The sequence below is a fragment of the Protopterus annectens genome, chromosome 6.part0 (assembly GCF_019279795.1).
Source record: "Protopterus annectens isolate FY-2018-M chromosome 6.part0, PAN1.0, whole genome shotgun sequence".
Lineage (NCBI taxonomy): Eukaryota > Metazoa > Chordata > Ceratodontiformes > Protopteridae > Protopterus > Protopterus annectens.
This window is the reverse complement of record NC_056737.1, coordinates 613,939,105-613,954,760: the sequence shown is the minus strand read 5'-3', so window position 1 is coordinate 613,954,760 and position 15,656 is coordinate 613,939,105. Positions and strand designations below refer to the sequence as shown.

The 15,656-nt window shown below is 43.0% G+C and overlaps 1 protein-coding gene across 1 annotated transcript in view; it reads left to right on the top strand.

The window, feature by feature from the left end:
- Nucleotides 1-15,656, top strand: part of NEMF (nuclear export mediator factor) — a 1,922,187-nt gene that overhangs the window by 1,507,527 nt on the left and 399,004 nt on the right. Inside the window, exons 24-26 of the mRNA XM_044074284.1 lie at nucleotides 9,591-9,636; nucleotides 9,785-9,834; nucleotides 10,883-11,009. Coding sequence (XP_043930219.1) covers nucleotides 9,591-9,636; nucleotides 9,785-9,834; nucleotides 10,883-11,009 — 223 coding nt within the window. The remainder of the gene's footprint in view (nucleotides 1-9,590; nucleotides 9,637-9,784; nucleotides 9,835-10,882; nucleotides 11,010-15,656) is intronic.

The following is a 15,656-nucleotide window of genomic DNA, read 5'->3' as shown; positions in this document are numbered from 1 at the left end:
CAGATCTCTCTAGAGAAATGATAGATATCTACATAATAGGTTCATACTAGGCTATCTGCCCTAGGGCATTTATAAGCCTAAATAACGCTAAAACAGGATCTGCAAACAAACTGGAACCAAAACGCTTAGCAGTCACGAAATACCAAAACGCGTAGCAGTCACGAAATACCAAAACGCTTAGCAGTCACAAAATACCAAAACGCTTAGCAGTCACGAAATACCAATACCATTTATAAGCCTAGCCAGAGTGTGTTTGACTTTCGCCACCCATTTTAAATTAATTTTGTTATGCCCTTTTTCGAGGTTAGTATACTGTGCCTCTGTCTAACAGTGACACAGAAGTGATACCCGGGGTAAACCTACGATCCTCCATCCACTCATCAAGATTCCTCTTGAAGAGAGTCAATGAGGAACTCTGCCTAACCTGGACTGAGATTTTATTCCAGAGTGAAGGGAGTCTCTGGATTATGAATCTGTCCCTCCAGCATGTCCTATTTATTTCAGTGCTGAGGTTCAAGTCTCTCGAGCGCGTAACTCGATGGGATTTGGATTTTCTGAGGTGCAGCATGTCCATTAATTCCGGGTTGGACATGGCTTTATATGTCAGGCACAGATCACCTCTGAGCAGACGGTATGCCACTCTGTAGAGCTGAAGTTTCTTTAACCGGGCAGCATATGGCATATGTTTGAGCCCTTTGATCCTGTTGGTGAGGTATTTTTGGGGTCTTTCCAGTTGCTGCAGGTGTCTGGTAAGGTACATCCCAAAAGGGACATTGTATTCAATTATGGGCCTGATGAGGGATGAGTAAAGAGGCACGATGAACTCCCCTGATCTAGATGTGAATCCCTTCATGATTAGGTGGGCTATATAAAATGTTTTTCTAACCACTTTGGCTATGTGGTTGTCAAATGAGAGATTGCTATCAACTTGGGTCCCCAGGTCCCTAATTACTTCTTCCAGATTAATGGATTACCACCTATGTGGTAATTTGTGGGCACTTTGTTTTTGCCAAAGGGGATGACTATACACTTTTGGCGTTTAGCTTGAGGCCATGGCTCTGGCACCAGTTGTCTGTTTCTATGAGGCCCTTTTGGAGGATGCTTGTATCGGCTGGAGAGTCGATTATGGCGCCCAGTTTGCAGTCATCTGCGAACTTGGTCAGCCACAGTCCTTCCGTGTTGGCCTGTACCTCCGAGAAATATATACAGAACAAGAGAGGTCCCAGGACTGAGCCTTGTGGGACACCACTTGTAACTGGTTTGAAGTCTGACGTGGCTCCAGCAATTCTAACCATGTGGGTTCTGTCCTTGAGCCAGTTTGCAACCCATCTAGTGACATAAGGGTTTATATTTAAGCTGGTGAGCTTATCTATAATGCCCGAGTGGGGTATTATATCGAAGGCTTTTGCGAGGTCCAGGTAGGCTGTGTGGACCACCTTCCCCTCGTCAATGGCCTTGGTGACTGTTTCAAAGAAATCGACCAGGTTTAAGAGGCAGGATCTGCCCTTAACAAAGCCGAACTGGGTAGGATCCAGTGTCTGTAGGTCCCCAATATCTTTATTTATGAAGTCCATGATGATCCTTTCCATAGCTTTGAAGACCAAGCTAGTCAGGCTTATGGGGCGATAGTTTCCAGGATCCGTTGAGGCACCACCTTTGTGGAGAGGGACCACTGTTGCTGTATGCCACTCTTTGGGTACATATCCTGTAGTAAGGCTGAGATTGAACAGTAGTTTTATGTTTGGGTTTAGCTCTTCTTGGAGTTCATGTAGGATGCAGCCCGGGACACCGTCTGGTCCCATTGATGCTGTGTTTTTTGCTTTCGATAGGCGGCTTTTACCTGAGCATCTGAGATGTCAGGGGGGCAGCACTCTGCTGGGATAGATATTTGCCCTTTTGGTGGGGAGGGGGGGGGAGAAGTTTGCGCTGAGCCTGTCAGCTAGGATGTTGGCAATGTCTGTGGGTTCGGTGTATTGTTTGTCATTTTGGACTAATTCTGAGCATATCTGGGAATTCCCACCCAGGTTCCTAACATAACTAAAGAAAGCCTTGTGATTATCCTTAGTGTCCTGTGCAATTTTTCTCTCGAAGCTGGCCTTCGACGATTTTATGAGTGCCCATAGTTTTTTGCTAATACTGATCAGAGATGCCTTCCCTTTTTGGGATTTTGCTCTATCATGTGTAGTAGCTTCCTCCTTCTATTGTATAGTTTGTTTATGGCTGGGATCCACCAGACAGGACGTCTGCCTTTGGAGGATTGAGTCTTGGTTTTATTTGGGATTGCATGATCCATGCATTCCTGAAGGTGTTCATAGAATGCATTTATAAAGGATTCTGCGGTCTGGGCCGTATTTTCCACAGGCCTGGGGGCTTTGAAAGATTCCACCTCGGTTTTGAGGAGTGTGAAATTTGCTTTAGAGAAGTTTTTCACTGTGGTTTTCTGGGCAGGGGGTGGGGTCGGGATGTGAATATCCAGTGAGATTAGTTTATGGTCTGATCTTACCAGTGAGGGATACACTTCTGGTCTGGAGCATAGAGTCCCCATGTTGGTGATGATCAGGTCCAGTATGATTTCCCCTCTTGTGGGAGTGGTAACAAGTTATTCCATAGCATTTGAGTTTATAAATTTTAGGAACCTTTGGGCTAGGGTGTTGGAGCTAGAGTAATGCTCCCAGTCTATGTTTGGGTAGTTGAAGTCGCCCAATATAATGGTGTTTGGAGAGACCTTCATATTTTCCAGTGTTCTCAGGAAGGCCGAGTGGGGTTCCTGCATTTGGGAGGGTGGTCTGTAGCAGACTATAAACTGGAAGGCAGTTTTACCCACTGTTAGTTGCACATGGATAGTCTCTGATGTTTCGTGCTGTGCCACCAACCTGGAGGTGTGGGTATCTTTGACGAATATTGATACTCCCCCTCCTTTTGTGGTTCTGTCCAAGGGATATGCTACAGCAAACAATAAACGTTTACCAGTATTCCCATTTCCCTCTGTTTTAAATCTAAAACAAATGTACTAGTCATACTGACTCTTTTTTATGTGAATTGCACTGTATGCCATAAAATAGGTGATTTAACCATTGTTTATAATATGTGTAGCTGGATGGAATTCAAATTTTACATGCCTGTGACTCGCAGGAGACTGATTATTGATTTACAGAACTTTCTTAACCAGCTTAACATGTTATAACCTTTTAATTCAAAGTCGTTGCATAAGCTGACTGGATAAGATAGTTAAAATAAATGTGACATTTAGTATAATTGGATTTTGAATTAAGACAAGCAGCTGCTGTGAAGTTGAGACCGTCCCTGTGTAGATGACATTTAACCATAAGCAGCTAACCATTTTGAAGTCTGACAGCAACTGTCTCTTTCTGTTTCCAAGACTGGCTTAAAACAGAATTGTTGAGATAAATTTCAATTCTCTGGCTTTCCTCCAATTTTCTGGTAACATTTGTAAAGGTCTGTTAGTGAAATTAACTACATTAAAGATGTTCCAATGGATATGAAGTTTGTAGTTTTAGGTGGTAACAACGGATCCCTATGATCCGAAGGAGGAAATAGGTAATGAAATATTACTTAAACATAACGGATTGTAAGAATTAAGGACTTTTGAACAATGAAACTGAATACTGTGTTAAATTCAATGCATGCAGAAATGCTAAACGGTGATAGTGAAGATGTCCTTCAAGAATGCAACTGCAGTCCTGACATATGGGTTGTCCTGCCTCAGGCAGCCCTTCGGTCGGCCGGATTCCAAAGTCTGGGTCCGGCGTCAGCTGATGTTGCCTCTTCCCCAACGTCAGAGCGGCTGGGGTATAAAAGCATCAGCCGACGCCATCTTCTCCAGTCTTTCTTGCCGCGCGGTGCCCGAAGCAGAAGCAGTTCGCAAGTGCCGGTCGGCCAGCTCCTGTGTTTTCAGATACCGAAGTCTTCAAAAAGCTAAGTACCCTGTTGGGGAACCTTTTCTTGCCTCAGCCGATGTCAGATAAAACTGCAAAAGTTAATAATTGCTTGTCTTGTGGTAAACAAATACCTCATAAGGACTTCCATTCTTACTGCCTTCCCTGCCTCGGCCCAGACCACGATGTCTCGGCCTGCACTGCCTGTGCTTGCTTCAATAAGCGCACACTTAGGCGCCGGGCAGAATTTGCTGAAGACTTTTTTGGGGAAAATTACTCCTATATCATGCCGTCGGAACTACCGACAGCACATATTTCCAAAAAACGGAAGGACCGGGACCGACATTCGTGGCCCGCGACTTCCACCGACACCACGCTAAAGCCTACCGCGAGTGCATCGGTCTCTTCGGAGGCGGTAATTCAACCGCTCTAGGCTGACGACACCGCTTTACCACACACTTCGGTCCCGGAGGCTACCCCGGTGCCGGTTGTTGTTTTTCCTCCTGAAACCGAAGCCCAAGATTTGCCTGACACCATACCGGTGGACAAAGTTACTCCAGCACGTGGGGCAGCTAGGCCTCCTGTGTCTATGTCCATCAAGGCCTACACACGTGCTAAGGCTGCCAGCCAGGCTAAGTCACCCTCCTAAATCTTTTTCACAGGGTCCCACTTCTGATAAACAGATCATGACTTTAGCTGCAGATCTAATTTCTTTAATCAGGGGCTCTCAGGCTCATCCAGACAGAGGTTCTCAGCCGCCTTCAGACAAAAGGCCTAGGGTTGATCAGGCAGATACCCTTTCCTCAGATGAAGCCTCTGGTGAGTCAGGCCATTCAGATTCCCAGGAAGAATCCTTCCCGGCCTACGAGGATTCTGATGCTAATGAATCCATTCCCTCTGCCTCTCCTCCTGAGGATATTTCTTTCGGAGAAATTCTCCACTCCATGAGAGAGCATTTTCAGTGGCAGGGCCAGGATTTCTCCGACTCCAGGAAAAGGCTTCGGACTTTCCTTAAGTTACCCCAGCACAGGCCTTTAGCTATACCCCCAGTGTTAGATGTATTGGATGATGGGTACTCAGACTCGAGTGCTTCTCCTGATTCTCTCCCTCCTGCTCCTGTCAAGCCGGACAGATATTACAGGGTTCCTGAAACTCATAAACATCTCTTTAAGGCCCACTCTGTTGATCTAGAAACTATTTCTCAGGGGCCCAAAGGAGTGGCCACTTCCACGGCCAAAAATCCTTTGCCCGCAGACAGGGAATCTAGGTCCCTGGAGAGGTGGGGTAAAAAAGTTTATACCTCAACCACCCTTGCTATGAGGGCACTTAACTGTCTTTTTCATATGTTTCAGTATCAGGATTTCTTGATGGATGATTTGCAGAAAAAGTTAGCCTCTCCTGAGCCTTTAGATAGAAAGGTCTTGCAGGATTTGGTTCATAATACTCAGCAGGTTAGCAATCATTTTCTTCAGTGTGGTTATGATGCATTGGAAGCTTCATGTAGGGCAGCTATGACAGGGGCCGTCATACATAGACATGCTTGGTTGAAAGAACAGACATTGCCAGATCATGTTAAAGTAAAGCTTCTAGATGCACCTCTGGAAAAACAAAAGCTATTTGGTGCTAATACACAGGGTGTGTTGAAATCAATTGAGGAAAAGGCTAAATCAGTACAAACAGTCAAAGATTTCCTCCAGGTTCAGCCACCAAGGTTCAGCAGGAATTGGCCTTCGAAGAATTGGTCCTTTCCAGACACTGACAAGTTCCAAAGGGGAAAAAACAGGCATGCTCGAGGTAGAGGGCAATACCGAGGCTCCTACAGGGGCCGCCAATGGCAACCAACTAATCAGAGAAGTGGCGCAGGGACTTCTACTGCTCCACAGGGACAATCACAATGACTTGACTTTGACACCGCCGACCAAGGCTCAAAGAGAAGCACCTTTAGGCGGAAAATTATCTTTATTTTCAAAAAATTGGCACGTTTTACAAAGGACAAATGGATTTTGGACATAATAGACAAAGGTTACAGGTTCCACTTCCATACCTTACCAACAAGACAAGGCATGCCAAACCTGCCACAAAATCAAAGGGCAGAGGCACTCATACAAGTTTCAAAGCTGCTACAAATCAAAGCAATAGAAAAGGTTCCTCCTCAGGAACAAGGCCAGGGATTCTACTCAAGACTGTTCCTTGTTCCAAGAAAAGAAAAGCAATGGAGACCTATACTGGACTTGTCCGCTCTAAACACTTTTCTCTTTGTGCCAAAATTCAGAATGCTGACGTTACAGCAACTTCTTCCCATGCTGGGCAAGGGGTCTTGGCTGGTTACTCTGGACCTCAAGGAGGCATACCTGCATGTCCCAATCAGACACAGCTGCAGAAGATACCTCAGATTTCTTGCAGGGTCAGAGCATTATCAATTCTCAGCATTGCCTTTTGGCTTATCTACTGCACCCAGAGTATTCACGAAATGCCTGGCATCAGTAATTGCACATTGCAGACTTCAGGGGATACAAACATACCCTTACCTGGACGACTGCCTTATACAAGCGGACAGCAAGCAAGCCTTGATAAGAAACTTGGACTATGTCATTCACTTACTACAGGCTTTGGGATACACAGTCAACATTCAAAAATCAAAACTACTGCCATCCCAACAAATTATTTTTCTAGGAGCCAAACTGGACACAAACTCACAAATGGCTTTCCTCACAGAAGAAAAACAAGAACAATTACCAGATTACTTCAAAAGCCTAGCAAAGCACACCCAGATGACTGCAAGGAAAATCCTGCAGGCCCTGGGTTTCATGGCATCTTGCATTCTTCTGATTCCACTGGCAAGACTACACATGAGAAAACTACAATGGTACCTAAAAAGTTTATAGTCTCAACACAGCCACAACTTAGAAGCAATTATTCCAGTCATACCATGTCTACAAAAGGAATTTTTGTGGTGGGCACAAGCAAGCCAGCTAAACAAAGGCATGTCTTTCAACAAACCTCAAGCAAGCCAAACCATTACAACAGACGCCTCAGATCATGGATGGGGGGGGCGCACATGGAGGGCAGATGCATTCAAGGGCAATGGGCACCCCGGGAATTGCATCTGCACATCAATCAAAAAGAGATGTTGGCAGTGATTTATGCAATTGAGGCCTTCGGAAAATTTCTTCAGCAAGGTCATCTGCTAATAAAGACAGACAACACCACTGTTATGTGGTACATAAACAAACAGGGAGGCACCCATTCTTACCCTCTCTGCAGACTAACAATGACTCTTTGGGAAAAGTCCCTGAAACTGAACATACAGTTGCAATCCCAGTTTGTTCCATGCAAGGACAATGTTCTGGCGGACAGTCTAAGCAGAAACATTATGGACCCGCATGAATGGATGTTGCATCCAGACATTTTTTCACAAATAACTCATGCATGGGGAAGGCCGGACATAGATCTCTTTGCCTCCACAATTAATGACCAAGGTGTTACTGAAGATCAAAGCAGAACAACCAAAAGGCATTTTGATAGCTCCAGACTGGCCAAGACAGCACTGGTATCCATTACTAAGGAGCATAACTCGCACCAAGCCGTGGCCCCTGCCTCAATGGCCTCTGCTTATAACTCAGCACAATTACAGGACTGTTCATCCCAACCTGCAAACATTGCAACTGACGGCTTGGAGGGTTCCATGACTTCTCCCCATATCTCTCTCCAAAAAAGTTCAAGAGATCTTACTGGAAGCACGCAGGCCTTCCACCAGAAAAACCTATTCATCCAAATGGAAGAGATTCAACATCTGGAATGCCAACAAGGGTCAGGATGCATCAGTAATGAGCATCCCACAGATACTAGAATACTTGGCAGAAATGCTTCACAATGGCCTTTCATATTCTTCCATAAAAATACACGCTTCAGCAATTTCAGCAAAATACAACTGTGATCCACCTGTGTTTTCACATCCTTTGCTAAGACAGTTTCTAAGAGGGATAAAGAATATCAAACCTCCAAGAAAACAACCAGTGCCTGCATGGGACCTCAACTTCGTCTTAAAATTAACTCTTCCTCCTTTTGAGCCAGCAGCATCTTCAGAATTGCAATTTCTCTCCTGGAAAACAGTTTTCCTGTTGGCAATTACTTCAGCAAGAAGAGTCTCGGAGATACAGGCCCTCATGGCAGTACCTTCATTTCTCATTTTCCATCAGGACAGAGTCTCTTTAAGAACCAATCCTTCATTCATGCCAAAAGTGATATCCAGGGTTTCTCTAAATCAAGCAATTCACCTGCCTACTTTCTTTCCCAATCCTCAAAATAAAGGAGAAAAGCTTCTGCACACTTTGGACATGCACAGACAATTGCGCTACTACTTGGACAGAACAAAGGCCAACAGAAAGTCTGACCAACTATTTGTAGCTTACGCTGCTGGAGTACAAGGAAAGGCAATTTCCAAACAAACAGTTTCAAAATGGATTGGAGACTGCATCAGATTCTGCTACTCTTTCCATGGAAAAGGTGTGCCAGCCAATATCAGGCCACACTCCACCAGAGCTACAGCCACCTCCACAGCCTTTCTAAGAGGGGTGGCTACAAAGGACATTCTAGAAGCTGCTACATGGAGCTCCATGCATACATTTTCCAAACATTACAACTTGCCTTTATATTCCAGATCCCGAGCAGGCTTTGCTTCTGCAGTCCTGCAGGGCATTTTAGCTACACCATCCTTATCTTAGATCCTACCACCCCCAGCTTGGCTATGGTATTCAACCCATATGTCAGGACTGCAGTTGAATTCTTGAAGGACATAGTACAGTTTTGTACTTACCATAAATGTAGATGTCCGATAGATATGCAACTGCAGTCAGGTTTTCCCTCCCTCCTACCCCTCTGTAATTCTCTTTTTTGGGTCCACTCCCCCTTTTTCAAATTAGCTGGGGATATCTGTTATGGTGTATCTGTTTATTACTATTGTGCATGTCTGGAATTTTTATCCATTCTCTAAATTTAGCCTTCCTTGGAGGGCACCTGGCATCTGGGGCAAGAAACACTGAAGAAGATGGCGTCGGCTGATGCTTTTATACCCCAGCCGCTCTGACGTCAGGGAAGAGGCGACATCAGCCGACGCCGGACCCAGACTTTGGAATCCGGCCGACCGAAGGGCTGCCTGAGGCAGGACAACCCATATGTCAGGACTGCAGTTGCATATCTATCGGACATCTACATTTATGGTAGGTACAAAACTGTACTTTATATTTTTTAGATTATACAGATGTTATTGATACATTGCAGATTGCTCATGTGTTATAGGCTAAATAATACCAAAATTTGATAATGCATTTGATTGCTGTGCAAAAAATCTAGGTTTGAAACCAGCCCATGACAAATGTAATTATTTGTGCAAGATGCTGTGCTCTGCAGATTCATTTTAAGCTATAGTACTTCACACATTATTTTTATGAGAGAGTTTTTCTAACCATATTTCCTACAGTGTCTGCTTATGGCCTTGTTATCTGACTAATTTCAAATTAAACATTAATTGCTATCCTGAAATGCAGTGATAGAACTGATGGTCTTGTGAAAGACCAAAATGAACTTTAGTTTTGTTTTCATTAAATAAAAATGATATAGTTTATACATTAGTAAAGTGAAGATGTGTTAACGTTTTAATTGTGCACCATTTGACTATGTTCTGTCAAATCATAGGTCTTTGCAAGTGGAAAATTCAGTCAAGAAAGAAGTTTCAAACCAGGTACAATTCCATACGTAATTGTTTCATTATCTCTGTTACCTTTAACTATTCAAATGTACTAGATTAACGTTTTTAATAATTTAAGTTTTTTTAGAATTTTAATGTTGTCATTATCTTTAACAGTCGTAATTAATTTCTCTTTTTATAGACAGTTGAGAAATCACAAGGTCGGAGACATTTATCAGCAAAGGAAAGAAGGTGAGGATGTTTGTTAGTCATAACATTAAGTGATTAAAAGGTTTTTAAGACGCACAGTGGGGGTGGGGTGTTGTGATACGAAACAAAAAAAAGTTGTCCTTAATTACCCAAGTATTTGCAATATTTATTATTTTTCCTCTAGATTTTCATTTTTTATGTAATAATTTTAAAAAGGCTGCAGAGAAGAGCAAAACAAGACTGAAAAACTGATTTGTAACATACCAAACGTTACTGTAGGCTAAAAAAGTAACCCTTGTAAATTCCGATTTGTTTTACTATAAATTAATTCTGTTGGAAATTATGTTTTATTATATTCATTTACCTGATACTTACATTAGAATAGAAATAAATCAGTTTCTAGTGTAGATGCACATGATTATATACTATGATGATGAGGTGGAAATAGTTACAAAATGATAAGCAACAGATGATAAACTGAATACTTTGTCATCAAGAGTACAAATGTAAGTTAATATAATTTGCTGAAACATTTGTTTTAAAGGTCCATCACATTATGCAAATAGGAGCCACTGGAATAAGAATGAATGCGAGAAAGGAAGAGGGACTCCATGGGAATGCCATACATGTGAATCCTTTTTTTTATAGAAGATAAAAAGTAATTTGGCTACAAGTTCATAAACTGTAGATGAATGATAATTTGAAAATAGATTCATAGGTAAGTGCTGGTCAATCCGTTTGCACACACACACACACACATATATATATATATATATATATATATATATATATATATATATATATATATATATATATATATATATATATGTGTATGTTTATACACACACACACACACACACACACACACACACACAATGGCCAGTAAATAATAATCAAAACTTCCCTGCAGCCTCAAGAAGGGCAGATAGACCAGGGGAGAATTTGAGGCTGTCAATCCAGTTATGTAGGTAATACCTCAACGGTGGCAAGGGTGCTACTTTACTTGACATGTAGTTAATCAAATGTCTCGGACATAGTGTTATAAAAGTAAATAAAACCAGAAGCCAATCCACTTGCATTCTTTATGCAGGGAAATGAAGAAAAAGAATTTGCAAGTTGCTGATGATGATGATTTAGAGCCAACAGCACAGACCGAAAATGACAGCCAAAGTCCTGCACATGCTTCTACTCAGCAGCCTGTCAAAAGAGGCCAGAAGGTAAGGGTGTCTTTTTTCACTCCTCTCAGCTTTCCTAATTTTTGGCAGAACCTAAAATTCTGATTTTTGTGACTGTATATTGATGAGTGGGGTTCCTATTATGTGATTGAAGACGCATTCTTTCGAATGTGTCTTGATCGAACTTGAAAGCAAGAAAAGACAAAATATCAAAATGGCATATAAGCGATTTCTTTCCCTGGGAAAGAAATCACTTGGCTGCTTCCGGTGCTTTGCCGTTTTTTCGTCACTGTAGTGCAATCTTGGAGTTGGTATATTTAAGTAGGGGGGATGTGGGGGAGGTGAAGCCCCCCACACACATACTTTATGTAATGTTTTAAAGTTTTTTTTTTTCTTTTGTGGAACAGCGATTTTTTTCCCTTGGTCCTTCTTGCAATCTTGAATGCTTGGGCAATACTGCCTGCAGGAAAGTTTCCATTTGAAGTTTTTTGATTTTCAAAAGACTAGATTGTTTGGTTGCCAAAGTGTGGGGAACTGGATCCTGTGTGCCTCAGTCTGGTGTGATTGGCTGGAGGTAGTCATGCCTGTAGATGCCTCTGGTGGGTCTTCTCTGAGAACACTTCCTCTTTGGCTGTAGTCTCATATGGATGTCAAGTTTATTTTATTCCATTTCTGTTTTCTTCTCAGTGCTACCTTTTTTAGGCATGATATTACATTCCATTTAATGTTTGCCTCTGCTTTTTGAGACAACTAAAGATGTCTGGGTTTGGCAGCCTGGCCATGAAAACAGTTTTTGTTCTATGTTTGGGAATGGTTGCATTGCTTTTTATTCCTCCCATAGGACCCTGCTTGATAACTTCTCAGCCTTCACCTTGCTGTCTCATTCATTCTGGCAGTATGAGAGCCACGCATCCCTGGGTGTGAGGCAGTAAACCTGTGGTCCATTCATTCCTACACAAGAACACCAGTCAGACTTCCATTCTATAGGTGTAATCTGGTTGTAAGGAGCAGGCCAGCTTGCTGGTCCTGGGGAGGGATCTGATTGCATTCTTGACATAAGTGCCATGACACACTTTTGTGCATGGGTTTTGCAATAGTTTTTGAGCAATCTTTGATTACCTGTCCTGCAGACATGGTCCTGGCATTGGTTCCTGATCTTGCAACTGTGAATCATTGAGCATTTCCCTACTGAACCCTAAGTGGGCTTTCCATTTTCATGACCTTCATGTTGCTGTAAAAAGGATGGTTATTAATGGAGGTGTGTGGTGGTAGGTCACAAAGGCTTCCTTTTTGTTCTTGCCTGTTTTCTTCTCCTGTTGAAAGGAGTGATTTATTAGACTTAACTCATGGCTTAACTCAGGCTCTTAACCCTTCCAGTTCCTGTTAATGGTAAGAGAAAAAGGAATTCTTCATTGTATGAGGATTTTCAGAACACTGAAAATTATTATGAGAGGACAACTTAGATTTCCATTTGGTATTAATTGCTTTTTTTTTGGCAGCCACCAGCATTAAACTTAACAAGGCCTAACTATTTCTGAGCATTTCAAAACCTGTAGCCTAGCTCAACAAAATAATTTCCTTAGTTACATTCATTTGCTTGCCAAGTACTCCTGACACAATACTATGTAGGGAATTTTTAAAGTCTGCCAACTTAATATGCTGTAAGAACATAGGCTCCCAGGTACCTCTTTCTTCCCCATTGCACCTTCAACAATTGCCTTCATTGTGTGAGCTTTTTCAGGACACTGAAAATTATTATGAAGGACAACATCTGTTTTCTTTCAATAGGCTTCTGATTCTTCCTCTGAGGAATGTGTTTCTTCTGATAGTCTGGTAGAAAGATTTTCTTTTTTCTCAAACCATATTCAGAATGAATCAGTTGTTTCAGTGAGAACCGAATGATATTCCACTGTCTTTAAATAAATTGTATGATTTGTTAAATTTGTAAATGTGAAGTTGTTCAATCTCGCCATTCATTCTTGACTAATGGGTTTGGAGCCAATCCCTCAGCTCCGATACAGCCATATGCAAAGCTCGAGGTCTTCCAGTAGCTTGAGGCCAAGCCCCCTATCCCATGATGCACTGTGAATTACCTCAGATCTAGTTTTCCATGGCATCTGATCGGAGGTTCCAGTATATGCTCGGGCCAGTAACTTTAATATTTTTCTATTTTTACTAGCTTTCAGGTATAGCTTTTGTAGTATTTTCCACGACTAGTTAGATAGTTAGCTCTTATAGCTTTCCCATTCCCATGTGATATCATATTCCTGCTATATTTAGTCTTTAGATAGTTGGCCTCGTTGAATTGAGTACGTCTTTCATATCCTATAACACTTAGTATTATAGTATAAGAGTTTTTTGGTGTGATATTTTTACTCATTGTGTTTACTCTTAGATATTTGGCTTCGTTATTCATACTAGGTATCTGTCGGTCTCAGCACTCATTGTGATTTTAAGCTTTTGGTGAAATAAACTTATTGAACCGTGTTTCAACGTTCCCTGGCACTTGTTTCTTGGATTTATAGTGCTTTGAAGTGCTACTTCACATTTCTTGATTCGTACTAGGTAGTTTGACTGTGTGCTCCATTTATTCTACAGTAGTTATAGCAAAGAGTTTTTCAATACTTTAATATTAGGGTGTGTGTGTGTGTGTGTGTGTGTGTGTGTGTGTGTGTGTGTGTGTGTGTGTATTTAGAGCCTATTGTTGCTTATTTCTCAGTGTTTTTGGATCCGCGTGAGTTTAGAGTGTTATTATGTCAGATGATAAGAACAAGCATCCCAAGTCTGGGTTTAAAAAATGTCCGGAATGTAACCAGAAAATGTCAGTCACTGATGGGCATGTTACATGTGTATATTGTTTAGGGGCTATCCACCTGCAAGAATCTTGTGCTATCTGCCATTCCTTTTCTTCTAGGGTTCTTTTAGAGAGGAAAACGAAATTGATGGATAGAGGTTTGCTAAAGCACCCCTTTCAAGAGCCATTGAGTGACCAGAATGTGGCTAGCAAATCCTGTAAGTCTTCAAAATCATCTGCTGAATCTAATAACTCAAAAAAATCAAAATCAAAAAAATCTGCTGAGACATCGGCTCCACAGGTTTCAGAGCAGACTGTCTTCTCTTTTCAGAGCCGGCCCACAGCCTTGGATCCGGTATCCGACGTGCCTCAGTCACCTTTACTTGTTGGCACCATCAGTGCATTCATCTAGGTCATCTGTCAGCCTTTCAGATTTGGATATGGATCAATTGGTGCCGAAACTCCTGCAGGCACCAGGCCTTGCTAAATTGCTGTCAGCTCTGACCCAAGCGGCTTTGGAGCCAAAGACCACTACTCCTGCTTTGACTACTCCTCCAAGCCATGTTGGCCCTTCTGAGCCAGAAGAATCAGACCTCTTGATCGTGGAGTCATTGGGGTCGAGGCCTGTTCCAGTGTCCTCGACTCCATCCACTCAGGCATCCTCTGAGCTGACTGGGGGTTTTTGGAGCTGACACTCTCCAGTCTCCCTCTCGGGCTTGTGCTCGGATGAGCTCGGCTCCTACCTCCAGCTCAGAGCCCACTGCCTCAGTGTAGGAGGGTTTGACGGTTCCCTCGGATCCGTCAATCTCTTCCCATCGGAGCCGTGGTGCCTTCGATGCCATGAGGAGAGCTCTGTCACCCAAGACATCCTTGACTTCAGGCCTTGCTTCTTCATCCACTAAAGTGCCTCTGTCTGCTTCTGCTTCCATCATCCAGGCTAAGCGTAGAGACCCAGAGCCTCAGGTAGCCCCACAGGGTGCCCCCTGCTCTCCCGAGACCTCTCCAGAAGCTCCCACTGAGGAGGTTCCTAGGAAGAGATTGTGCAAGAGGAGACACTTGGACTCCCCACAGGAGTCTTTAACATCTGATACTGACTTGGATGAGTCAAAAGGGTCCCCACGGTCCCCCTCTGAAGATATCTCCTTTGCTGAGATACTTAACATTCATAGGCAGAGGGGTGATTGGCAGTCCAAAAACCCAGCTGAGGATGTCTCAGTTCTCCTGAAGGCTTTCGGGTCTCAACTCTCCACATCTTGTGTGTCTCCACCCTTGGATGAGCTCATGCATTTGGTTTCTCGAAGGGCATGGGAGTCACCGGAGTCCATGGAGCCTGTCCCCAGGAGGCCTAACAAGTTTATATCAGCCCCACCAGACAAAACTTTCTTAACCAAAGGAGTCCCAGTTGATGCCATGGTGGTGGCGGCTTCCACCAAAAGGGAAATGTCTGTGACTACCTCATCTATCCATCCTCCTAATAGAGAGTCTAGGATCATGGATAGATATGGGAAATGCATGTTCAGTGCAGCGACTTTTGCTCTCCATTCACTGAACTACTTAACCCATTTTACTAGGTTGCAAAGAAATCTCCTTATGGAGTTGGGAGATACTCTTCAGGGTTCAGTAGCTGCAGGTGCCTCTGACAAAGTGGCTGCCCAGCTTTCTACCCTAAATTCTATTGTCAACCCATCCATACGTCTCATACACTATGCAGCTAATGGAACGAGTAGGGCAGCTGGTACAGGAATCGCTTTTAGAAGACATTCCTGGATGCGCTTGTGTTCCTTCACGGAGCCCTTCAAGTCATCCTTCGTTAACACCCCCTTTGATGGTTCATCCCTTTTTGGGCCTAAAGTGAAGGAAATCTTGACCAGGTGTGAACAGGAGGGAAAGACTCT